Source organism: Protopterus annectens, chromosome 13.part0, assembly GCF_019279795.1.
Source record: "Protopterus annectens isolate FY-2018-M chromosome 13.part0, PAN1.0, whole genome shotgun sequence".
Taxonomy (NCBI): domain Eukaryota; kingdom Metazoa; phylum Chordata; order Ceratodontiformes; family Protopteridae; genus Protopterus; species Protopterus annectens.
In genome coordinates, this window is record NC_056747.1 from 1,232,541,685 (window position 1) to 1,232,569,032 (window position 27,348).

At 40.5% G+C, this 27,348-nt stretch overlaps 1 protein-coding gene across 1 annotated transcript in view; it reads right to left on the reverse strand.

Annotated features, from left to right (window-relative positions):
- Nucleotides 1-27,348, reverse strand: part of MYO1D (myosin ID) — a 2,136,961-nt gene that overhangs the window by 299,315 nt on the left and 1,810,298 nt on the right. The window contains exon 18 of the mRNA XM_044055239.1: nt 19,498-19,642. Coding sequence (XP_043911174.1) covers nt 19,498-19,642 — 145 coding nt within the window. The remainder of the gene's footprint in view (nt 1-19,497; nt 19,643-27,348) is intronic.

The following is a 27,348-nucleotide window of genomic DNA, read 5'->3' on the forward strand; positions in this document are numbered from 1 at the left end:
TGGATATCAGCACCATTAAGAAAATTTTAAATAGAAGCTAGTTACACTTTTACTGCTGAATAACTGGATCATTCATCAAACAACTCTGACAAAAACTGCAGAATCTCTAAAACAGAAGTAGTGAACTGGTCAATACTTTGCCCATACGGAAAACAGCTTCTATTTGCTTTTGTACATTTTATGACTGGATTTCTTTTGTAAAACAGAAATAATATAAAGTAGATTCTGAGGTAACATTGGGTTTTGTCCAATAAGGGAATTGAAGAAACCAAGCAGTTAATTTCAGATTGAGAAGTCCAGGTGAGGCTGACTATATGGGTGACACTAGAGATCTGGGCAGGGATCTAAAATTCATGAGTGCTTTATCAAGTGAGGCCTGAGCAAGGAAAAAATGTATTGGTCATGGCCAGCATAGGGCAAAGAGGGTCACTTTTGCTTTGCATGCTGCTACTTTTGTATGAGTCTGGCCATCAGGGGGCAATGGTGGAAAGGCATAGAGGAGACTGTCAAGCCACTGTCCAATGACAGCATCTCTTGGTGACTGTCCTTTTGGAGGAATCAGGGCAATGTAGTTGCTGTATTTGTTGTTGGTTGGGGAAGCAAAGAACTCAGAGCAAGGTTGGGCCCAGTGTTTTAATATCTAATGAGCTACAGGTGGATTGAGAGACTACTCATGAGGAGTTACAATAGTTCTGCTGAACCTATTAAAAAGACAGCTGTCTTTCCTTGGAATATATGATCTCTCAATAAAGGGGGTAATATTTGGGTAAGACTGGATTCCTCCTTGCTCGTTCAGACACCATACTGCTGACATATTGCCTGGCTGGTTGCAGATCACCCCCAGAGAGAAAAGGTACTGAAATTCCTGCAGTGCGAGAAAAAATGCTGTCACTTCCAAGATGTTTATGTGAAGATTGTCTGATTCCATGTTACTTGGGCCATCCTCCATCAAAATGCCCACCTCATCCCAAGGAGGAGTTCCATGGTGGCTGTCACCATTGAAGGAGGGAGAACAAAATGTCTCCCTGCTAAGATCATTGGTGAGATAAGCCACCATTTTAAATGAGCTCTGTACAGCTAAGTGAAATCATTGGAGTAGCAGGATGGTCTGACATCTAGGACCACTGGACATTGGGTAGCCACTGTACGGTGTTCAAGTAATAGGATATGTAGGAAACCATGGCTATAATGGAAGCCATAAGACTTAATACTCAAAGTGCCAAGACTCATAGTAGAAAAGAGTGGTCATGAGGTGTTGCAGAAAGGGTCTGAGGATCTGGATTAATACAGAAGGCAGGCAGACTACACATTTTGTTGTGTCCAGATGGCATCCCATAAACATCATGGACTGCAATGAATGTAGATTAAATTTTTCATACTTTACAGAGATACCCAATATTAGGCAGAGTTGTAGCAAGAAATCTCTGGATTTGACTAGGGACTGCCTGGTCATAGCAGAGATGAGCCAATTGGCCAAGTAGGGGTACACTAGAACCATATATGACACAGAAGGGCTGCAACTACTGCCATGTAATTATTAACCACCTGCAAGTCTGTTGTAAGACTAAAGGACAAGGCTCTGAATTGATAATGACTGGCTTCTAGCCAGAAGTGCATAAATTACCTGGATATCTTTCTTATCATGATGTGGAAGAAGGCATCCTGGAGATTGATCAAGCACATCCAATTTGCTTTTAGATATAGCAAAACAGATTACACCATGTTCATTCTGAAAGGTTTCCTGTTGATGTAGAAATGTAGCCTTTGAGTTCTAGAATTGTCCCAAGGTCCTTATCTTTCTTTGGCACTAAAAGAATGTTGAATAGTCTCTCAACCCTCTCTGGTCTGGTGGGACCCACTTGTATGGCTCTTTTTTTCTAAAAGAGAGAATTTCTTTTCTGGACACTTTTTGTTGGTGGGGTAGAACATCAGGCAGCATCTAGGTTTTATGGGGTAGTGAAAAGGATACAATATAGCTTCTGGGTATTATCTTTCTCATCCAAATACCCTGTGTGACTGACCATACACATAGGGGAGTGGAGAGAGAGAGAGAGACAGCCCCAGAATGGCACCACTAGGGAGCAGTTGGAGAACCCTTCAGGGACAATGATTCTACTTGCCTAAAAAAGGGCCCGCAAAATTCCCATTTTTTTGTGGACCCTCATGACCTCTGCATTGGCACCCAGTGACTGGCTGCTTCTGCCATTGCCACCCATGTCTGAGTTGGAGTCAAAGGATTGAAGCTGGGGTTTCCTAAACCATAATTTTCGATCTCTTCTAATTCTTATTGCAGGATCTTGAGGGGTCTCAAATCTGATGCCTATGGCAGACAGATTTGCCTTCTTGCTCACACCTCCTATGGCAGACAGATTTGCCTTCTTGCTCACACCTCAACAATATGTCTTTCACTGATGGACCAAAGAGGGATGAGCCATCATGCTGAGTATTAAGTTATCCACAAAAATCGCAAAGATGGAAGCAGGCAGGAAACCTCATGGTGACTCTTGTGGCTGCCACCCTAGCTGCCCTATCATCTGCTTTATGTAGTAGCTGCATAAGGAGATTAGTGATGTTAAGCATTATTTCAGTGACTCCATCATTTGTGGACTTTGCAAAGAGACTAAAACCTGTTTCACTAAATCTCATAGGAATCAGTTCACATGTAAGGCATAATTTAACACTCACATGGCAAATGTGCCCCAAGTAAAGCATGCTTCCCCATTCTAACTATCACCCTAGACTCCTTGTTGGGTGGAAGGACAGCTAATGCTTCATTGGAAAGCTCTCTGTTGGGGGCTGCTGCTACAATCAAGGAGTCCACCAAAGGTCCCTTGAACCAATGCCAAGTATCCCTATGAGAGGGGAATTTCATCAGGCTTTCTGGAGATGGCTTCAGAGGAAATGGGCTCCTGCCATACCCACCTGATAGCTGGTGTGAGGAACCACTCAGAAAGTAGAGGCTGCAGAGTGATAAGCTTCAAACAACACCTCATTGTCCTGAGAGGAAATATCCATGGGCCAGGACCCCCTCAGGCTCATCAATTCTAGGATTTCATTGAAGATGCCGTCTTTGGGGAAGGGGGTTGGGGGAACTCTCTTGATCATTCAAGTCAGTGTACAAGGTAAGAGTCTCTGTAGGAGACTCCATGTGCATTTTCTTTACACATCATTTTTCTAGGAACATCATGTGGGATAAAATCTAACTCCTCAAAAGACCCACAGAGAGCTCAGGTAGGCTGTTTGGGGCTGATAATGAGAGTTAAAAACAAACACACCTACTGAAAGGTATTGTGGATTCTTACTTAAGAGTCTCCTGTGTTGTTTTGCTAATCAAGGTACTTTCCTCCATTCTGTGGAGTATCTTTCAGATCTCCACTTTTTCAGCTTGACAGAACCACTCAGGAAATACTGATCGGGAGTCAGGAAATGTCACAAAAGCAAGCATGCCTTACATTATTCTGTATTTTGTTAATCAAGGTATTTTCCCTGATTCTGCAAAGGAGTTTTTCAGAGCTCCACTTTCTAAACTTGGGAGATCTGCTCAGACAGTACTGATTAGGGGTGGTGGAAAGCCACCATTTCTCAGTTCATCCAAAATCCTACCTGTTCTGTCTTCATGTTTATCTTTATGTCATGTGGGTTTCATGGTGCCCACCACTGTGTATATAACTTAGATTTTCAAAGTAGGGTGCTATCACTGCTGTTTTTTTACATTATATTTTATATTATTAACTTCTTGCTTTACAAGATTATAGCTTATGCACATGCCTTTTTGTTCTTGAATACCTCCCCTGAAAGATGATATCCCTATGTCACCTGTCTATACCTCTAAGGAATCTGAAGGTTTCGCTTTTTTTTTTTTCTGAAGTATGTTTTGGAGCCCCATGTGTTACACCCAATGAGATACAAGCTACTGATCCTACTCTATCAAAGTATATTTGCACTGAGAGCCATGGGGGGCTCAACGTGCGGAGTCACTCTTCTTAGGTTTATACAAGATTACTAGGCTAACAGCTCAAAAGCCCTTATAAGCCTAGCCAGTTTTACACAATTTTCCCTAGGGGAAAGATAAAAAGGGTCAGCAAGTGGAGTTTTGACTATTTTTACAGACTGCCTCTGTCCATAAGAGACATGGGCGCCACCCGGAAGTGAATTTGTGATTTCCCATTCATTGGTCGAGATTGAGATTGAAGATGGTAAAGGAAGGGCTCTGCTTCACAAGAATAGGAAGCCTATTACAGAGGAGGGCAATCTCTGGGACACAGCTGTCTCGCAGAATGTCTGCTCATGTCAGAGATCAAGTTTAGATCTTTGGATTGGGTAACCCACATGCAGTTAGTTTTGAGAATGTGTAACATTTCCATCAGGCCTGGGTCAGTGACCACCTTGTAGGTCAGACAGAGACAGCAATAATGTCACAAAATGACACCAATAGTGAATCTCAGCAAGCTGTTAAAGGCCGAGGGAATGTGCCTCTGGGGTAGTGGGTAGGCTAACCTGCAGGACCAGTGAGCTGCCCCACTCTCGCTACCACTCAACTTTTGCCAGAGAATGGCTACTGCAGCCATCATAATATTCTTTGGGGGAGGGGTAGTCAGTATGTAGTCTATCCTCGAGGCTGCCACCTGGCCCTCTGCACACACATTGTACAGGCACTACAATATGGGAACAGTCTTGAGAGCCAGAGCTGAATTTGCATCAGCTACCCTGCATGGCTTACTATCCTAATAATTTTATCTTGCCAGCCATGCTCTACATCCTTACTTTGTGAATCATTCCAATAAGTAAAGACCACAAAGGTGAATAGTACAACAAGCACAAGTAAGTTGAGCTAAGAGTCTACCAAAGATGTAGATGTTTGAGTCCCCTCACCATTACAGTCCAGGTCTCCTCAACTCCAACTTTCAACCTTTCCTTTGTTTTTATGGATATCCTGGTTTGGGGTGGTTTCCCATATAATACATCTACACCTTCCCTCTTATTTTCCTACCAGGTTCCCTCTCCCCTTTTTAACCTGACATACTACCCAGACAGGGAGATCGGTGTCCTCTGAAGTGAACATCTGGCACAACAGCCTGCTCCTTCTTGTTCCACTATGGCTTTCGCATGAAATGTCTTCTCATCTGGCTTTGCCCTGTCAAGAAAGATCTACAGATGCCCTTTTTAAAGCACTGACATCCATATGTGATAGTGGGTGGCAGTCAGCCAAAGCACTGGGGTAAAGGTAGCACTCTGGAAGTTGGACCAGGCAGTCAAGCTTCATAGTAGCACAAACCTAAGAAGTAGTAAAGCCTGCAACAATAACCTGCATATCCACAAAACAAACAGCACCAGAATTACCCATTCTAAAGACTTAAACCTTGCCTATTATATAAATAGGTCCTGCTGGAGAGAGAGGTATGTATCCCAGAGACTAGCACGTCTATGGAAGAGGCTCCCCATCCATGTGAAGCAGAGTTCCTCCCTAACCCAATTCAAGTGCGACTTAATTGGATGGGAAACCGGAAATTTATCCCTGGCTTGGCACCTATATCTTTAATGGACACAGATAACCTGTAATTGATTCATCTCCCAAACCCGTGCTTATACTTATCAAGGGTATCAGAACTTGTCATAGATTTGGGATGCATGGTTAGGCTTAAAAAGGCCATTGTGGTCATTAGCCTAGTAAACACCTATGAATAAATAGGACAGCGAACATCTTATAATACAACCATTAAGTCAAGATAGTTCAGTGTCACAACTAAACATTAAATGCTTGTTTAAAAATACTGATGAGACGATAGGTATACAAAACAAATTGTTCTCCTGGATTATCCATGACAAAAAAAAAAATCTTGAGCCAATGAGACTACTATCCAGTCAGAATTTCAGTCCAAGAGCTAAGCAGCCTAACCAGCTATAACTAAAACTAACATAAAAGCAAGCATGTCTTCTATTTTTGTGATGTCATTGTCTGAGCTTTCATTAACAAAGATATAGTTTCCGCTGCTGATTACCTAATAAGTGTCCATCAGTTTTATTCAGGACTCAGATTTACAACCACGCAGCATACAACAATTAAAGAAGTGAGTCACACATTCTACCCATGCTGTTTTGGCACATAATGAAGTTAGAAGAGCCACACTGAGAAAAGGAGACAAAACCTTTAATTGTTCTTAATAAGGAATTGTTTATTTTTTTAGTGCTGCTCACTTTTCAATCTATATTGGAAGGTTCTGGCTCCTATTTTCCACTTTACAATGACAGCCTTATGTGTTTGTATACCTAGCAATATGCCTTCTGTTAAGAATCAATAGGTTAAGAAAGAAACATTATAAAGCAAACAGTAGCCATCTTACGTAGTAAGCAACACACACATTCTCCAGCAAGGTAGTGTTTTAGATATACACCCCAACCCCCACATCGGGGAAGTGGGATCTTTCACTTGTTACAAGATTATTTAACATTAAATATGTACCAACCTGACACACAGGGTCATTAACGTCACTGAGTGCAAAAGTTCAACATCTATATCATGAGCTCTATTGGATAAAGAGATGAAGCATCTAGATCCCAAAGCAATGTGATGGCATCCCAGACAGTCACTCTAGAAAAAATTCCTTTTGACCAGAAAGCACGTTTCCCAAACCAGTACAAAAATATTTAAAAAAAAATACTTCCTCCTGCTTTTTCTTAACATGTGCTTCTCATTTTAATTGGGGAATTGGCAAAAGCATAGGGAGCATGTTTGGGATGAAAACTAACCAGTGACTGAGATAAAGGGAGGTGAAGCTTCAGTCCAAGGGAGAAGGTCACATCAGGTCCAGGATGAAAACTCTCCCATTACTCCTGAATCAAGACAGTGGGAAACAGTATAGCCAATTTCTTCAACTGTGCTTCACAACCACTTCTGCCTGTTTTTCATAACCAACCAATAGAAAAGATGGTGGGCACAAAACTTAAGGATTACTTGGGCTATACTGTATGTAATGAGCAATCTAAAGAGGGAAGGCACAGTTAAAAAGTGTAAGGAATAGAAGGGTATACAGAGCATCAAAGTCCAAAAGGACACACAGATAATGGACCTCTGTTTCCAAAGTTGGGAAGCCTTAAGTAGAAAGAAAGAGAAAAGAAAAGAAAATGCATTGCAATTAGCAACTTTGCCTTGTCCAGAGATTGACTGATCCATATAATCTACTTCAAGTAATAAGTCTTAGGACATTGGAAGCATTTCAGAACAGGCTTCTCTCTCATATGGCTGCTGTGTTCACCAAGGATGAAAGCAATTTTAAGCCGGTGCTCACTTATACCAAACCCATAAAAGATACATGGGTCAAACACCAACTGGCTGAAAATGGTGATCACTAAGTGTGGCTGGTCTATACCTGGATATGAGCAAATAAATGTTTTTGAATGTTCCAGTTCAAGTGGGAGTATTTCAAAACTGTACTAAAATTACTTCAAATTCAGCTTACAGAACAGTATTAGATATGTTCAACGAAAGGGCCAGGCATGAAAAGAATTAAAAAAAAAAAAATCTACTGTATTGGCCCTGTAGATGACCGGGATTGAACCTTGACTACGACTCAGATTAACCAGTGTGGCAGCGGCTGAAGATAGCAGCCATGGAGGGTGACAGTGAGCAACCAATTCTAGCTAACCCATCTAAGAGGGAGGGAAGAAGGTGGCTCATTCTGTTGTAATAACTGACACCAGCTGAAGGCCACATGTGACAGCTATAAGCAAACGGGCCAAGACATTCACAATGATCTTCCAAGCAGCACAGAATGCTCTAGCCAGAATTAGGTGAATGTGTGGGATCACACAGGTCCCTACTTAGATGTCGCACATTTCAAGCCACCATAAGGAATTCAGGGAAGGAAAAACTTACTACCTCCTACAGAACTGAAGGCCTCAATTTCAAAGCTCTTGTTACATATCACCATAGTGTTTCTTGATCAGAATGGGGGAGGGGAATAAAAACACAATACAGGCTGAGCTATAACATGGTCTCAAGGCTGAGGAGCAGAAAATGTAAAAAAAAAAAAAAAAAAAAATGAATATTGGTATTTTTGCTTTTTATTTTATCAATGAAAAGAAAGCACAGACAAGGACAGATAAAATGGTGGTCCATTAGCAGTTCCAGATACCTGAATGTTTGAAATAATATGAGAAAACATTTTTAATATAATGGCAAAGAAAACTGTTGTAAACAGCATAAATACAGGGCAAACCTCAATGGTGCTGAATAAGTGAAAAAGGCAGCAAAAAGAAATGGAAGTACAGTCAAATGAAGACAAGTAAATAGGTTCTGCAGCCTTGAGAATGGTATGGAATAAAAATGACCAGTGAGTGAAGCAAACGGAGGGGAAGCTTCAGTCCCAAGGAGAAGGTCAAGTCAAATCCAGGTTGATAACTTTCCCAGTCCTCCTGAATTAAGGTGATGGGAAACAGCAGAAACCATTTCTTCAACTCTACTCCACGATCACTTCTGTCAGCTTCTCATAACATGCCAGTAAAAAAGGGGTCTATATTAGAAGAGCAAACGCTCTTCTATTGAACTGAATAACCCGAAACTTTAAAATGTCGAAAGCTTGGATCAGTGATTTTCACCCTGGGAAAAAAAATCGCTGATAAAAAAAAAAAAAAAAGAATGTACAAACAAAATAAAAGGCCCCCCCCCCCACACCACCAATGTGGTATAGACTTTGATGGGGAGGTTAAACAGACACTGTGGACCACAGGAATCCTCTCTGCTTCCTTATGGATCATTTGAATACATTTCAGCAGTATTTGATACTCCAGGACTGTTGTCCTATTTGAAGAGGCTATGGGGTCCTCCCTTTTTCAGAATGATAGCCTTTAGTCTATCAATCACCTGAGAAGGGTAAGGAGAAGCAGAAGTAATTGTCACAGCAGCATATAATGACCTACCTCATTAAGAAATGTTTAAGCTTATCATGACATCACTTAATTGTGTTATGGTAAATTCAGTACAAATGAAGCAATGACAGGTACTTTTCCATTCACTTAGGTAAATGAGAAATAAGATGTGCCAGTTATGGATGAAACTGCTCTACCTTAGGCACACTTTAAAAAAAATCAGTTTCACAATGGGAGAAAGCCTGCAGAATACCAGAGGTATAAAAAATAAGAAGTCATTTGCTCACTCACAAACTAAACAAACTCTTAGTTTAGAAAATCCAGCTACTCCAAAATCAACAAATTCCCCCAAACTAGTAACCTTAGGCCATTTCTGCCACAAAATGGTAGTGCAATAATGAAGAACTAGACAGTAATAAGATCGGTATGGGACACCTGGTAGCTTGGAAAATTTTTATCAGCCACACAGTCCTCATGTCCATGGCATACAGTCCTACTAGTTATCAAAAGGCAGTCACTTCTCATCAGATCCTCAGCTGTCTGGGCAATAAATGGGCACATGACTTTCATCATGCTCTCTTCTCTTCCTTTGCTTTTAATATGACTATTTGAAGTGAGGAAAAGACCAAATATTTCAAGCCCTGTGCAAAGGCATTCTGATCCTTTGTAAGGAAGTCCCTTGTTTAGGAACTGTCCCTGGAGGTCAACAAGTCTATTGCTGGTTGATTCCATAGAACATCTGACCTTTATAAAGGTTCTTCTGTCTAATGCCCATTATGGGTACAAGCCTCCTAACCTGCTGTGAACGTATCCACATATTCTGGTATCTGGTTATTAAGATTTTGACGACTAGATCAGGTCTGTTTTCAAGTTCTAGATCACAAGGTCACATAGTTAGTCTCCCTATCAGCTGACATACTACATGCTAATTGTACTGTGAGGCTTGTAATTTTAATTTTGGACCCAGTTTACTGATGGTTAAGTTAACTACTCTGAGTTCCTTCAATTATGTGCTACCCCACAGGTCATAAGCCTTGAAACTGCACCTGTTGGAAGGGAGCTCCCCATCTCATGTCTCAAGCCTTTACTGTCAATGCTTGAACTGGACAAGGGGGGGGGGGCAAAGGATTTGCTTGGGTTAAGCTGCATCACTTTGGCTTACCAGAGACTATCCTTTTTTTTTTTTACTATGTTTAACTTTGTGGGGTTTTTTTCCTTTCTTTCCATGACCATCAAGCTCCACATCTTATTTTATCTCCTTTATTCATTTTCTACCATTTTAGTCCTTTATGCAGCTCTGCTATGACACCCAACATCTACTAGGTATCAATGCTGCCAAAGAGAGAGGTCCCCCTTCCTCCTCAGGAATGAGGAAGCCAACTCTACCTCTCACTCCTGTCCCCTCTGGCTGGCTCCATTAAACCCAGACTCATTAACCAAATCCAAGTCACCAGTACTGCAGTCAAAGCTGAGTCACAGCAAGTCCTTTAGAAAATTTTTGAATCATTTAGAAATTGTATGAATAGTTCTCTTATGTCCCCAAGGATGGATCCTAGAAATAGCAGAATTTCACAAATTAACAAGGATGGACTTCTCATAATCCCCCAACATTCTTTCTGCACAGTGCTGACCCCCACCTTCTGGCAGATAAATGACTTGGGTGTTAGAAAAGACAATCAACCCATAGGAACATGTGGCTCCTTACAAATGGAAGGTTAGACTTTTCCTTATTTCCAGAAATTTCCAAGCCAAGGATCACACTGTATAGGATGGTGGAAGGCATGAACCGTTGGGTGCAGTCCTGCATCAGGTAATCTTCCACTGAGTTATATATATGGATTCTCCCATATCTGAGATGAGCAAGAGGAAATGTGAATGTTAACCACTTGATGAATGACTCGGAGCGCAAGGAGAGGTCAACAGTCAAGAACATGAACTGATAATGTTTCTGATCTGCTATAAACTAGAGAAACCTCTTGTGTTATTTCATTATGGTAATATGGCAACATGCATTCCCCCCAGGTTCATCTCTTCAAGAGAGGAAAGAATTGCTATCTTGATTTTTTTTTCTTTACTTCAAATTTGTACAGGTTGGTCACTTCTAGAAAAGGTCTCTGTTTAACATCTTTCTTTGGGTAGTAGGTAGAATCTGTGGTACTACCCTTTCCACTTCTCTGTCTTGGGCACATCTTGAGTGACCTTCTATTTTTTTTCAGAAGTTGTATGACCAAGTCTTTAGTGAAACTGAGATGACCTGGGTCCTGAGTATTGGCTTGCAGTTGCCAAAAATTGAAGAATGTTTTAGAATAGGCTTTATAGATAACTTATCTGATCAAGGAGCTGAATGTTTATATGAACCACTCTTTCTGAAGATAAGCAACCTTCCTTCTTTCAGGGCTAGGGAGGGTCAGTTGAGGGTGTGGTGAAAGGGTCAAGTGATCAAGCATCATTTTGAAGAATTTTCCCATTAATGAACAATCCAGAGATTGGGGGTTGTGTTGGGCTGGGTATGTTTTGGCACTGGAGTTATCATCCTCTTCTTTTTTTGAAAGGCTTCCAGCTTCCATTTTTACATAGGAGAATGTTGACAGAAATAAAAAATATGTTGTAGTGTTTAGAAGCTAAATAAAATAAAACATTTTGAAATACCTTTGTTGAATTATCACTTGTGACATGGGAAAATTTACATTTATACAAAAGTAATCAAACTGCATTATCAATTTATCATTATAGGTTCATACTAGGCTATCTGCCCGGGGGCAATTATAAGCCTAGCCCGATTCTATATGGCTTACGCCACCCCTTGATTTGAGTATACTGTGCCCTTTTTAAGGTTTAGTTTACTGTGCCTCTGTCTAATAGTGACACGGGAGTAATCCCTGGGACAAACCTACGATCCCCCATCCACCTATCAAGATTCTTCTTGAAGAGATTCAGTGAGGTGCTCTGCCTCACATGAACTGGAATTCTATTCCAGAGCGAAGGGAGCCTCTGGGTTATGAACCTGTCCCTCCAACAAGTTCTATTTATTTCTGTGCTGAGGTTCAAGTCCCTCAAGCGTGTGGCTCTAAGGGATTTAGATTTACTGAGGTGGAGCATGTCCATTAATTCTGGATTTGACATAGCTTTGTATGTCAGGCATAGATCGCCTCAAGTAGGCGGTATGCAACTGAGTAGAGCTGGAGTTTTTTAACCGAGCAGCATATGGCATCTGTTTGAGACCCTTGATCCTCTTGGTGAGATACTTTTGGGGTCTTTCTAATTGCTGAAGGTGTCGGGTAAGGTACATCCCAAAAGGGGCATTGTATTCTATGATGGGCCTGATGAGGGATGAATAAAGGGGCACGATTACCTCTCTTGATCTAGATGTGAAACCCTTCGTGATGAGGTGGGCTATGTAGAAGGTCTTTCTAACCACTTTGGCAATGTGGTTTTCAAAGGAGAGATTGCTATCAACTTGGGTCCCTAGGTCCCTAATAACTTTCTCTGTACTTAATGGGTTTCCGCCTATGTGGTAATTTGTGGGCATATTGTTTTTGCCAAAGGGTATGACTATACATTTTTTGGCATTTAGCTTTAAACCATGGCGCTGGCACCAGTTATCTGTCGCTGTGAGACCTTTTTGAAGGATGTTTGTGTCAGCTGGAGAGTTGATTATGGCGCCCAGTTTGCAGTCGTCTGCGAACTTGGTGAGCCATAGTCCTCCCACGTTTGCCTGTACCTCGGAAAAGTATATACCGAACAAGAGTGGTCCCAGGACAGAACCCTGTGGAATGCCACTTGTGACCGGTTTCGAGTCGGACATGGCTCCAGCAACTCTCACTCTGTGGGTTCTGTCTTTGAGCCAGTTTGCGACTCATCTTGTGACATAGGGGTTTATATTTAAGCTGGATAGCTTATCTATGATGCCCGAGTGGGGTATTGTGTCAAATGCCTTTGCAAGGTCCAGATAGGCTGTGTGGACTACCTTCCCTTCATCTATGGCTTTGGTGACTGTTTCGAAGAAGTCAACCAGGTTCAAAAGGCAGGATCTGCCCTTGACAAAGCCAAACTGGGTAGGATCTAGTGTCTGTAGGTCCCCAATGTCTTTGTTTATGAGCTCCATGATGATCCTCTCCATAGCCTTGCAGACTAAGCTAGTCAGGCTTATGAGGCGATAGTTTCCAGGGTCCGTAGAGGCTCCACCTTTGTGGAGTGGGACCACTGTTGCTGTACGCCATTCTGTGGGAACATATCCTGTAGTGAGGCTGAGATTGTATAGCTGTTTTATTTGAGGGATTAGTTCCTCTTGGAGTTCATGTAGGACGCAACCTGGGACGCCATCTGGTCCCATGGAAGCAGTCTTTTTTGCTTTGGAGAGGGCAGCCTTCACCTGAGCATCAGAGATATTTGGGAGGCAGCCCTCTGCCGGGATAGATATTTGCTCTTTTGGGGGGGAGGGGTGGAGAAGTTTGCACTGAACCTGTCTGCCAGGATATTGGCGATGTCTGTGGGTTCAGTGTATTTTTTGTCATTTAGAATCAACTCAGAACAAGTCTGGGAGTTGCATCCCAGGTTTCTAACATAACTGAAAAAAGCCTTATGATTGTCTTTGGTGTCCTGTGCAATTTTTCTCTCGAAGCTGGCCTTGGAGGATTTTATGAGGGATCGTAATTTTTTGCTAGTACTGATCAGAGATGCTTTCCCTATTAGGGATTTTGCTCTATCATGTAGTAGCTTCCTCCTTCTGTTGTACAGTTTATTTATGGCAGGGGTCCACCAGACTGGACGCCTGCCTTTGTTTAATTGGGTCTTGGTTTTGTTTGGGATAGCATGATCCATGCATTCCTGGAGATGTCCGCAGAATGCGTTTATATAGGATTCTGCAGTTTGGACCGTAGTTTCCACTGGTCCTGGGGCCTTGAAGGATTCCACTTCGGTTTTGAGAAGTGAGAAGTTCGCTTTTGAGAAGTTTTTCACTGTGGTTTTCTGGGCTGGGGGTGGGGTCGGGATGTGGACATCCAGTGAAATTAATTTATGGTCTGATCTTACCAATGACGGATATACTTCTGGTGTGGAGCATAGAGTCCCCATGTTGGTAATGATCAGGTCTAGTATGTTGTCCAATCTTGTGGGAGTGGTGACTAGTTGTTCCATAGCATTTGAGTTTATAATTTCCATGAACCTTTGGGCTAAGGTGCTGGGGCTTGAGTAGTGCTCCCAGTCAATGTTTGGGTAGTTGAAGTCACCCAATATAATGGTGTTCGGAGAGATCTTCATATTTTCCAGTGTTCTCAAGAAGGCCGAGTGGGGTTCCTGACTTTGAGAGGGTGGTCTGTAGCAGGCTATAAACTGGAAGGCAGTTTTACTCACTGTTAGTTGCACATGGATGGTCTCTGATGCTTCGTGCTTTGCCACTAACCTGGAGGTGTGGATATCCTTGATAAATATGGAAACTCCCCCTCCATTGGTGGTTCGGTCCGGGTTTTGGGGCCGAAAAGCATGATATGAGGTATAGCCTGGTAGTGCTGGGGTGCTCTCTGGAGCCTTGAACCAGGTTTCTGTCACTGCACAGATATCGATGTTCTCCATACTGAGGAGAGCTTCGAGTGCATGCATCTTGAGGTTAAGACTTCTGGTGTTTAGCAGCATTACCCTTAGTTTCTTGTTCCTTGTGCTGTCTATGGGGGTGGGTTTGACTTTTGAGCCTTGCCTAAAAAAGGCACTATGGGGGTAGCAAGAGCCTTTTTGCTTAGGTAGAGTTTTATTTAGAGCCTCCGAGTATGTTTTTGTGTATTTATGTGTTTGGTTCGCTGATGTGGTGGGACTATGTGATACTGGAATTGTGTTGTGTGAGGTTACCTTCTCCTCCTGACTGGTTACACCAGTTTTGAGATGAGAGAGCTCAGCCTCCAGTTTGGCTAAATAGTTGCATCTCTCACATATATTTGAACCTGTTTGGAGGAGGAGAGGGTTGTCCGTGTACATGAGACAGTTGTAACATTGCCTCAAAATTCCCAGATTCACCAGCTGGACTGGAGAGGAAACCATTGACTGACCTTTGGACATGCTAGAGTAATATAGGGAAACTGAATTTAAGACGGACCAATAGAGGACAGGGTAATCGTAGAGAGTATAAGAGTAAGTAGTGCTTATGGTTTAATAGTGCTAACTTGTAGGATTACTTAATTGGACCAGTGAAGGGCCTTAGAATGAGAATATAGTGTTTACATTGAGAGATAGAGCAGTTCTAAGGGAAAAAGTGAAGAGCAGACTTTGTGGACCAGGAATAGTTTAAATCCAATTAGGCGGCGCTGCCCGCTGTTGCGCTATGCTCAAAAACGCGCAAAAACGCGCAAAAGAGGGTTTTAAGAGAGGAAGATGAAGGAGTTTTGGAATTAACAAACATTAAACTTCATATATATTGTTATATATTATATAACCTAAGCAGCATTACATAAATTATTCAATTCCTGCCCTCTTTTTTAAACAAGAGACATCTTTATTAAACCATCACTTATGACAAACATACATTTATATAAATGAAAATAAACCACACTGACACAATTCTAGCTGCAATCATTTTACATCACAAACCATACTAACACACTCCCAGTTTCAAACATTACACATCACGTATGATCTACCCAATAATTTTCAAACATTAAATAGCTCATTTAGGTCTTACCTTATTTTAAACCACATTCTTCCATTGTTATGTATTGTTCCCACAATTCCCATATTTTCCTATGTAGTTTGTTTCTACCCTTTTCTAAAGATCTCAATTCCAATTATTTTATCTCTGTTACTATATTCACTACTTCTAATATAGTTGGTTTGGATTGTGATTTCCATTCTCGAGTAATTGCTTTTTTGGGAGCCACCATAATTAGACACAGCAAGACCTTACAATGTCTAGGCAATTCCGATTCTGTATCATAGCTCAGAAAATTCATCCCCTTCGTCACACCAATCCACCCACCCAGCATCTTCGACAGTGCATCCCACAGAGAATCCTTAAAGTCTGCCAACCCACCGTGCTCCCAGAAAATATTCTCTCAAATACCTCTTTCTTCCCAGTCACACCTCCATCATTTGCTGTCTACCTGAAGAAAAATTCTCTGGAGTCTACATGGAGTATAAAAATATCTATGTAAACATTTCCAAGCAAAAATCCTACATCTTCTACATTTTGTTGCATATTTTGGACACATACATATATCTTCCTGTGCGGTGGTGGTGCTGCAATAGCGTTGTCACCTCACAGTAAGACGCTGACCAGTTAGACTCTCAGCTAGAGCGTCTTCTGTGTGGAGACATGCGTGAATGGGCGTACCTTTGTTGAAGGTTGTGTTTCAGGGCTGGCAACTCGGCAGGTAAAAATCAACTGCCAATCATTAGCGGACCGGAGTTCTGCTGTGGCGACCCCTGACCGGGAAAAGCCGAAAGACACAACAACATATATCCTCCCATCATTTTTTGTGAATTGCTTATCCAATCTCTCTTCCTAATCCTTTCTAACCTTGTCTGATTGATTCTTATAATTATCATGCAATATTTTATATGTGCTAATTATTCCTGTTTTTAATGCCAGCTTCGGTTCTAGATTCTACTAAAAATTCTACCAGTGCTGGTCTTTCATTTAGGACCCCCCCTATTTCTTTCTCTTTGCCTACACTCTGATATCAATCATTGATAGAGAAAGCAATCTCTAAACTGCAGTTCAAATTAATTCTTGGCCTCTTCCCATTCTATTACCTTTCCCTTCTAGTTTTTTTAAACGGAAAATAAAATGTATGACTGACTTGGGTCATGGTCGTACATTTTTCTTCTGTAATTCAAAAATATGCTTCATAAGTTCCCCAAACAATGTTTGTCTCAGTGATACATTTATAAAGTAAAGCATTTCTTCCTAGGAAACTGCTGTACCCTAAGAAAGGTATTGTATCATATGGTATGGCTGAAAATCTGTAGGATACTTGTATGGTTTTATAGCCACAATTTGAAGAAAATGTCTGCATTAATATCACACCTAGAGATAAGTTCCATGAATCTAACCCTGGTCCTGGTATCAGATTCTGCCAATTCTTTGGAGCGGGGGAGTCTACGTGACCAAATTTGCTCAATATAAAGACATAGGAGTTGTCCAATTCAAATATCCAAACAAACAGCAGCAGGGTTCAAAGCCATGGAAGACATGGAATCTGAGGTGCAATAACTCTTCTCAAGTCTGCCCAAGGCCCTGGATTACTTACACAGGGGGAAAGCGTAGGTAGAATACAATTCAGTGTAACCACTGGAAATGCCAGTGGTAACTTGCTGTTGATCTGTTCTTACTTTCTGAAACCAGTCCTTCCTGTTGTAAAGAACCTTATAAATAGGGAGTCAGGATTCTTAGAGAAAGGGCCAGATCCTTCATACTTCTTAAAACTGGAAATGTCTTTACTTTCTACCCAAGTTGTACAAATTCTTCATCTTACCTTGTGTGTTCCTAAAAGTGAAGTCTTGATGTGGAGACCAAGCGGAAATCTCCTACACAGACTAACTATCAAGCCAAGAGGGATACCATAATTCAAGTAAAAAAAGACATCAGCTACATCACCTTCATCTCCTACTCACATTTTACTTTCAAGGTTAGAGTATGAGTCACATAATAGACTGAAAGATGAGAAACCTTTCATTTTCTTTCTCATCTCTGGAGTAAGAAGTGGTAGAGGGACAACAGACTTCGTAGACATGAGGAACCCCCAAGGATATGGTGTAGGGCTACTGCCAGGACCCTCTCCTTTCTCTAGTTAGAGAGGAAGAAAGGGTGCTTAGAAGACTTTAACATCCCTTCTTCATTGTTAAAGGAGAATGTAAAGAATAGTAACACTGATACACAGGATAGGAAGTGGAATCCCCCACCAAGGGTAAGACCACCTTAGGACGACAACTCCCTGCAGAAGCAATGATGATGGTGGTAATGCCTGAATAAGGAGGATGAAACGTAGTTTTGTGTGTGTGTGTGTGTGTGTGTGTGTGTGTGTGTGTGTGTGTGTGTGTGTGTGTGTCTGTGTTTCTCCTCAACAGCCTCCTGAACAGTCTTCCTGTGCTGAGCCCAAATGATCTCAATGACATTCTGGCAGAAACTGAAGGATTCTGCATCATGACTAGTTCCAAGCAAGACAACACATTTGCTGTGTCTGTTGTCATAAACCATTTTACAGCCACAAAACCAGGAGAGGAACAAAGGTCCTGCTGAGTTTTCAGATTCCACATTACAGATGATTTCAAACAAAATCACTGTCGATAGCTAAAATTCACAGAAAAACTTAATATACTTGCATTACAATTGCAGTACTATATAGCAATGTGAAAACTGATAGGAAACAGAACAGAAATTCAAGGGTCTTCCAACACCAGCCATGTCAGATGGCAAATACAGGACTCTCTAATGAAGCCATGAATGCTATGCAAGAGGGTAAGTTGAGCGTTGCTCTGGTAGTGGAGAAGTTCATGATTTGGTGAACTGCTAATTGAGATAACGTGTAATAAACGCAAGTTTCTATTCAGTCTGAAGTTTCCAAGCAGGCCATAAACCACTGTTACCACACAGCGATAATTACATGCAACACGTCTGTCTCGATTTTTGTGGAAATCCTTGAATGAGAAGTTGAGTAACTGCTGGAAGAAAACAAGTTCATCCTTTCCAAATGTTTGATATTTATTCCTTTCAAGAATCTATGATGGAAAATTGAAATATGCTCACAGTCCTAGAAATTAATGATGAAACTTAGCACTAAAAAGTAGATGCATATGCCTTTTGATTTTGTAACTTTTTTCTATGGCACTGAGTGTAGGAATGTTGGGGGAGGGGGTAAGCTGCTAGACAGCAGGACGATAAGTTTTAGATCAAGCAAACATCAGTTTAATATTTGTTCCGTTTGCAGACCTCTGTTAATGCAAAAATGAATTCATCTTTACTATAAAATACACTTAACATTGTGCATTTGTACAATACATTTAAATACAGTTTTGACTAAAACACCTAATTTATTTACAAAAGGCTTGTGCCATTTCAGACTTAGTTAACATACAGAAATGTTATGTGCATTAAACATAACTGCTGCAGCAAACATCTACACTAGTAGAGAGATATCACTTACCACTAAGACTAAGCCATCTATATTAAGATACTGTATTTGACTGTCCTTAACAATAAGTAACAAGGGCTTTTCTTATCAGGCAACAGAAGTATAGCTTTCTGTCCCCAAGGAAAATAAATGGTTGTAACAAAGTCATGCCATCTTATTTTCAAGTAAATGAAGGTGCAGGAGAGATGGAGACATTGACAGTGCAGCCAAAGAAACTGTAATCATTGCTCATTTCAGGTCCTTGAAATCTAGATGTCATTGCTTATCAGACTGTGATCTGGGTACAGCTATACTAGCTTTTCACATCAGTCTTTGAAGGGAAATCGTTCAGTGATAGACAGACATCTACAGAAAAAGTAGCAGCAATCCTATCAAATAATGCTGGTGGCATGATGAAAGTACCTACATTACATTTATGAATTCAGAAACATATGAATATTGAAATATTTTTAAACAGAATTATTCACAGCTAGTCTTATGTTCTGGGTCAGAACATTTTATGAATGACGTTACTTACTGATGCAAGATAGTTGCCTTCCCATTTTCTCTGGAGACCAATATCTGCCCGTTTGCCTTTCAGCATTTCCACAGCTGCAGCCTTTGCTCTAACTTGTGGCAGGTCAGCAGGGGGGATGGCCTTTATGATCTGAGCTGCACGCCACCTATTGTAGGAAACAGCAAGTGATCAGATGAATAAATAGTGAGTCACACAGCAGCTACTATCAAACAGTAAGTATCCAAAACTGCTAATCTGCCTCGTCAGTCTCAGTCCTTCCCCCACAGCATTCATGAAAATACTTAATAGTCTTTCATTACAGGGTACTGAAAATAAAGTGCTAGAGGTACAAAAATGAATGTAGGAATGAAAAGAAGTATGGCTACCATGCATCAGTCACTAATCAAACCAATCCCTCCCCCCAGAGATTCAGCATGGTTACCTGCAGCTCTCAATGTCTTCACCTAAGTAACATCTGCTGCATGGTAGCAGCTCACATCTGACTGGCTTGGATGGCAATGGCACCACAAAACAGAAGCCTTAACTTTATGTAAACAAGGTAGTAATGGGCCACTTTTTGGAACAACATGCAACCTTCAGAGCAGTAGTTCTGAAGTCTGGCATAACGTGCTACTGTCATGCATAAGCAATAACTAATCATCCAATGTCCTTCTTTAAAGGAATTCCACATTGAATACTGTTATTTCGTTCTAATGAGCATTGTGACAGCTGGCCACATCACAAATAGGCCATTAATTCCTACTGCAAATGCCTATGACATTGCCTAGCAATTCCAGGTTTCAAATCATAAAAACAAACAATTTAAAAAAAATTTTTTTGAACACCAAACTTTTAAGATGCCAGGCTGAAAACAGAGTGTTTGTAATGGACTGCCACACAAAATCCCACCTAAGCCTAAAATAAATAAATAAATAAATAAATAAATAAATAAATCTTGAAACTTATGACAATAGGAGGCACTGCCAGCCATGCCAGAAGAAGTGGAGCAGTGGATGTGTAACATATGCCAGCATAGCTAGCTGGAATTGTGTAAAGAATTACATGTCATTTGTGTATCAAACTGATTTGTACAGATGCTTGTGTTTAAAAATGTATTTGTAAAGTTGCTTGTGTTAAAATGTATCAGCAGTATTTCCTGCTGGACAGAAAATAAATGTACATGCACTACTTTAACTGTTTAAATGTATACATTGTTAAGAGCATATTCTAGAAGAGAAGAGGTTAATCCACCTGACTTTGAAAAAAAATATTCTTGAAATTAAATGACTTTATGGGTTAAGGCATAAGGATGTTATCCCACAGTTTTGAAGGGAGCCAGAGATGCAATGTCTGTATTAGAAAATTGTATGTAGCTCCTGTAGGAAGAGTGGGATGGTTGTATTGTTTCTTGGTTTCCAGATGCTGCAACAGATCTAAGAAAAGTTCCAGATATGTATGGTAACACATAGATGCTAAACCCCAGCACCTTCTAATGTTGGTAATAGTGTGGAAACCAGAAGTCAGATGATCAGATGCATGTGATATCATTCTGTACAGAAATAATGTTTTAATATTAGAGGAGACTGAAGTCTCAGGGGCAGTCTGTCCTTGGAAACCTGACTTGAAAGACCCTCACCCATATCATCTTGCCTTGTGGTAGTAAGTAACTTAAATAGGGAACAGTAATTCTTTTAGTCAACCAGGAATAGATAGTGAGACTAGCTAAATACTGTGTATCTGTATCTGTGTGAAACTTTCCATTGGGGTTATTTTTAATATTTTCTGTGAGTGAAACTCTGGTGTTTACTGTAAATAGATATTTAGTATTTTCTTGCTCTTTTATTATTTATTATTAAATATATTTAAACTTTCCATTGTGGCTGGTCCTTTTAGATAAATATTTAAGTTGTGAGAGTATTTGCATATTTATTTGGTGATATCTCTGGCCACACCTAAAAGCCTGGCTGTTTGGTCAACATTACCATTTGCATAAATATTAACTTCACTCAACATAACTGGAAACCCTTTTAACAGCCTTATAGTAACTGACTGGGGCAGTGAATCTACCTTATAGTAATGGGGACCTGGAGGGAGACAGATAGAGAAACGCAGAACCCAGGCTGAGTGGGTTCCCTGTATGCTCCTAAGGGAAATTGTACTTGATGCAGAGAGGTCTGCCTCTGGAAATACTGAGTGTACCCATTTGTACTCCAAGTGAACATCCCTCTCAAGTGTCAGTGGTGAGGATGAAGGCTTCTTGATTACTCGCCCAGAGTGGGGAAGTCACACGACTCCCCTGACGTTTGGCACCCTACACAAAAGCAGTATAGCTAATCTAATATGGTGCAATATGTCAGGACTTTCTTGAAACTTCTTTCACTGTGGGAGGTTATCACAGTTTACTGCAACAGCCACTGCCCCAACCCAAAAAGAAAAAGTACATATAATCTATAAACAAATGGATACAATGATCGAGGACTGTACTTTTCAATACAACTCCATGCTCTTTAGGAAAAAATCTAAGGTTTATTGATTTTTATAGTACCATCTTTATCCTATTATGGGATGTAGGGACTATCCTGCTAAAGTTCATATGTTTAAATATGCATATAGTCTTCGCAGAAAACACTTGGATGTAGCTATAGAGGATGGTGTCACTGACTAGGACACTTTGCTAACAACTGCAAAAGGACAGGCAGAATGAAAGGAGGAGACATAGTAGGACTGCAGGGCAACACAGCTGATTATTTTCAGTAAACATCCACATAGATTTCAAAAAGGCATACAACGTTATCCTCTTCTACCTTGGAAAGGCATAAGATGGATTAAAAAAGAATGTAAATAGATTATCTGCTCCATATAAATACTGCAACTAGTCCTTTTCCAGGTCCACATGTTGCATAACAGTAGCTTCATACAAAGTCACAAATGTGACTCTAATGCCAGGAAAATACTGCTATCAATAACATACCTCATGCCCCTTCTAATTAAAGTTTTCCTGGAAAGCTAATACATACCTGATAGGAAATTACTGTGATCTAGGTATTTGCCCACAAACAAATTTTATAACTCATCTAATACAAGCAACCAATCAGAGAACAATAATGATGATGATACTACTACTACTAATAATAATTGTGATGCCCCTGCACTGGCTCATTAATCAAGGAGCCTCAGTCCTCACCACTGGCAACAGCTAGGGGATATACACACTGGAAGGCTGACAAGTACATACACAGTAAAGTATAATTTGCCTTATGAGCACACAGAGACCAGAGTCAGGCTGGGACTGGTTTCTCACTCCTTCTCCAGATCCCCAATAAGACTCCTCACTGGCACAGCTCTAGGGTTGAGATCTCAACTGACTGGACAAGCCAAAACCTCCAGCCCCCTCTCTGTCCATCCAGTGCTTTGTATCCCTGCCCAAGTAGCTGCACACACACACTCTTTCAGGTTTGATTTATATACAAGCACACATACACACTCCTGGGAAAGACTGGCATGGGATTACTAGCTATGCCCCCTTCTGCCCAGACAATAAAGTAGTTCCAGCTGCCACCAGCCACTCCTTATCAGCTACTTAATGCCCTTACCAAAGGGTGTCCAATCATACTCTGTAATGTTACCTTTAATCCAAATGGTAGTCTGACCAGGACTTGCAAGGTTATTTAGGAGTGGTATGTACAGTGTCACCAAATACATATGCAAGTACTCTAAGAGCTAAATATGTCTCACAAATATCAGCCACAAAGATAGGTTTAAATATATTTAATAATAAATAATGAAAGAGCAAAACAATACTCAGTAACTCAACAAAGTAACTTCAGGGTTCAAAATCACAGGAATATTTAAAACAACAATGCAGGACAGTCTCAAATAAATACAGAAAACATCTAATATTTACTTTATTCCCAACTATATCTAAAAAGAGTTACTATGTCCTAGAAATTTACTTACAGAGCAAGCCAAGTGCAGATGGTGATGATGAGTGGATGTTTCCAGATTAAAGACACAATACAAAATGCCCAGTCTCTCTCTGAGAGAATTCTTAAATTAATATCAAATATTACTGCTAGGTTAGCTTGGATGACCACTTTTTGTCACCTGACTTCAGTTTTCAAGCTAAACCCTTTTGTCAGAAAGTACAAGCATTTTTATTATCTCTCTGTGAAAAATACTTCTCTCTCAGATGTTTGCAGATCCTGAAACTCATAAAAAATGCTTCTGCATCTCAAACTTATTATTTCTCTTCCAAGACAATACAAAAAAACTTCTAGCTCTAGACATTGTGTCTGCTATAATGAAATTGAGAGAGAACTTTTATAGCACAATCGTAAAATAATTTACTTTCAACTTATTTTCTTGAAGTTTTGCAAGTTAACCTTTTATGTCCAGATTTCTACTGTTAAAGCATATACAGTTACACAATTACAACAGTTTATATACATTTCTATTCAAAGCCAGCAGGGTATGCTGTGGTTACATTTAACTCAGTACACAACATACAGTTCTGTATAAATCATATCAATATTCACAAATGACATAGAATTATTTACAAAATTCCATACAGCTGGGCTGGCAATATTTCCTTGTGTAACAATAATAATAATAATAACAATAATAACAATAAAATACTACTACTAATAATAATAATATTACTTTTATATTATTTTGACCAATGTCGATGTAAACCTGAATGCTACATAGAAACCAAATGAAGAAGGTAATAAAAGTAATTTGAAAGCTGCACAGTAATATCTAACAGTTCTCTCTATAGAGCATAAATTGTTCTTCTTCGCAGTAGCAAAGAATGAGGGGACCCCCTCCCAAAACAAAAAAAATGCTTATAGCATGCTACTTTACTGGCTGTTGACTATTTGCCAATATCTCAAGATGTGGTATCTCATATTATTGGCTTTTTATGAGTTGGTCCAGTCAACAGGTTCAGATCATTGCGTGTTCAGCAAGTTGCTTGACACAGTTATGCATCAGATGCTGCTAATTCAAATATGCATGCAAACATAAGGCATACTTGTACCTCTCTGTCACTCTCCATTTATGAATTATACCAGCAAACTGCATTACAGGATTATAATAGATTACTAGGCTAATGGCTTTATAGCCTTTTTAAGCCCAACTATTCATGTCCCAATTTTTCCCAATTATCAGTGTTCATGGACTAGAATGACTTTGGTATATGCCTGTGCTTTACAGCTTCTACAAACTGTGCCTATTCCTAAGGGCCACATGTGACAAGCCAATTAGTCCAAATCACATTTGAATAAGCTTAGAAAACAGCACTGTTTCACATGAATGGGGAATCTGTACCAAAGAATGGGTTAATCTCTGAGACACATACCTATCCCTCCAACATGTTTTGTTTATGTCACAGATGAGGTTTAGATCCTTAAATTGGATAATTCTAGGGCCGTTTGTTTTGGGAATGTGTAGCAGATCCATCAGGGATGGAAAGGAGAATGGCTTGAAGGTTAGGTATAGATCTTCCATCAGTAGTCTGTAGGAAACTGAGTACAGGGACAGGGCTTTGAGGTGGCCCACATTGGACATATTATTCACACCTTGTATTCTTTTAGTGAAGAACCTGAGTGGCCACTCTAGCTGTTGCAAATGCCTGGGTCAGGTACAAGTTGAAGGGTGAACTGTACTTGATTACTGGTCTAATGAAGGCTAAGTATACTAGGACTATGATATCCATAGATCTGGATGCCATACCCTTACTTATAAGTTGCACCATACAGAAGGATTTCTAGAGGCTTGATCTCAGTACCATTGACACATGGTGATCAAAGTTCAGGTTACGAACAACCTGAGTTCCCAAGTCCCTTACTATTTGGTCTACTCTTAGGGGATCTTTATCATTGTTGTAATTTGTAGGGGGTGGTCTTCCCAAATGGTATAATTATGCATTTTTTACACTGAGGTTTAGGCCTTGGGTCTGGCACCAGTCATTTGCCTGTGTCAGATCCTTCTGAAGGATATCTACATCTATGGGGAATTCAGTGACTGCACACAACTTGTAGTCATCAGCAAATTTGTCAGCTAAAGGCCCTCTATATTTGCCTTGAATTCAGAGAATTATACTCCAAACAGGAGAGGTCCCAGTACAGACTCCTGTGTGACACCACTAGGAACAGGCCTTTTACTGTAGGTGGAGTCCCCTGTGAGCCATTTGGCTACCCATTGTGTGATGCAGGGATTCATGCCTAAATTTGTGAGTCTGTCTATAATACCTGAATGAGGTATTATGTCAAATGCAATTCCCAGGTCAAGGAAGGCAAGGTGTACCATTTTGCCCTCTTCCATGGCTCTAGTGACACACTTGAAGAAGTCCACCAAGTTTAGTAGGTATGACCTATCCATGACAAAACTGAAATGGGATGTGTCCAGTGTCTGAAGATTTCCTATGTCTTTGTTTATCAGGTCCATGATGATTCTTTCCAAGGCCTTGAATATAAGACTAGTCAAACTTATGGATCTGTATTTTCCTGGGCCTGATGATGTTCTGCCTTTGTGTAGAGGGATGACCATTGCAGTCCTCCATTCCCTAGGGCAGAAGCCTGTCTGGAGGTAGTGGTTGAATAGAGATTCTAGTGAGATTGACAGGTCATGTTTCAAGCTATTTAGGAGGCTTCCTGAGATATTATCAGGACCCACTGATGCAGAACTTTATCTCTGGACAGTGCAGTCAGGACTTGTTCTTTAGTGACAATTGGGGGAAAGATGGTAGATAATGTTTTCTTGGGGGGCCAGGGGTGAACTTGGAGCTAAATTTATCAGCCAGAAAATTTGTTGTATCCCCCAGTTTGGTATAGGAAGTTCCATTTACTATTAGTTCAGCACATGGTTGGGTGTTCCCTTTAATGTTGAAAAAATGCCTTATGATTATACTTAACCTGGCAGTTTATTACTGCCTCAAAGTTGGCTTTGTTGGACTTGATTAGTTCCCCTGAGTTGTTTGTTGAGTCTGATGAGGGAGCTTTTTTTATATTTTAGGCATAACCCTTTCTATTTTGTGGCAGGGTTTTTCTTTCTTTGCACACCTATTTATACTGGGGGCCCATCAATGGGGCTCGTTTTTGGTGTTTGGTCCAAGTTTATTTCAGTTTGGTGCTGCTGTGTCTATGTAGTTATTTACTTGCTTGTACAGGACTTATATAAACACTTTGGCATAGGCCACCATGTTCTCTGAGTTTGGGGGCTTAGAATTTAGCTATGCCATTGCTTAATAGGAGGTAGTTAGCCTTGGAAAAGTTCTTAAACTTTCTGGGATTTGCTGGGAGTTCAGCCTTTGACTTTATTTCAAGGGTGACCACTTTGTGATCTGATCTGACCAATGAGGGCATTACATGGTGGGGGGAGTGGGGTTCAGCATTCCCTCATATTTGTGAGTACTAAATCCAGGATATTTGCACCTCTAGAAGATGTGCAGACTAGCTGTTCCAGAGTGTTTGCAATGACAAAATACAGAAATCTTTGCACTTGCATGTTAGTGGTTGTATACACCTTCACCGCTTGTCCCTTCTTGTGTGGTAGCTGGTCTAAATGTGGAAAGTATTATAGCCTTGTACTGCCAAGGTGCCTTACATGGTTTTAAGCCAAGTCCCAATAATTGCCCAGATGTCAACACACTCCAGGGTGAGAAGCGCTTCCAGGGAGTAGAACTTCTTGTTCAGACTCCTAGCATTAAGCAAGGGTTGTTCACTTCTTGATAATCATGACAAAGAAGGATGATAATTTGCATATAAAATCTACAAATGCAGATGGCCATTCATCACACATGCTAAATTTATCTACAGATCAAGCCAAGTGTCAGGCCCTTCTGGAGGATACATTAACATTAGTATTTGAAGA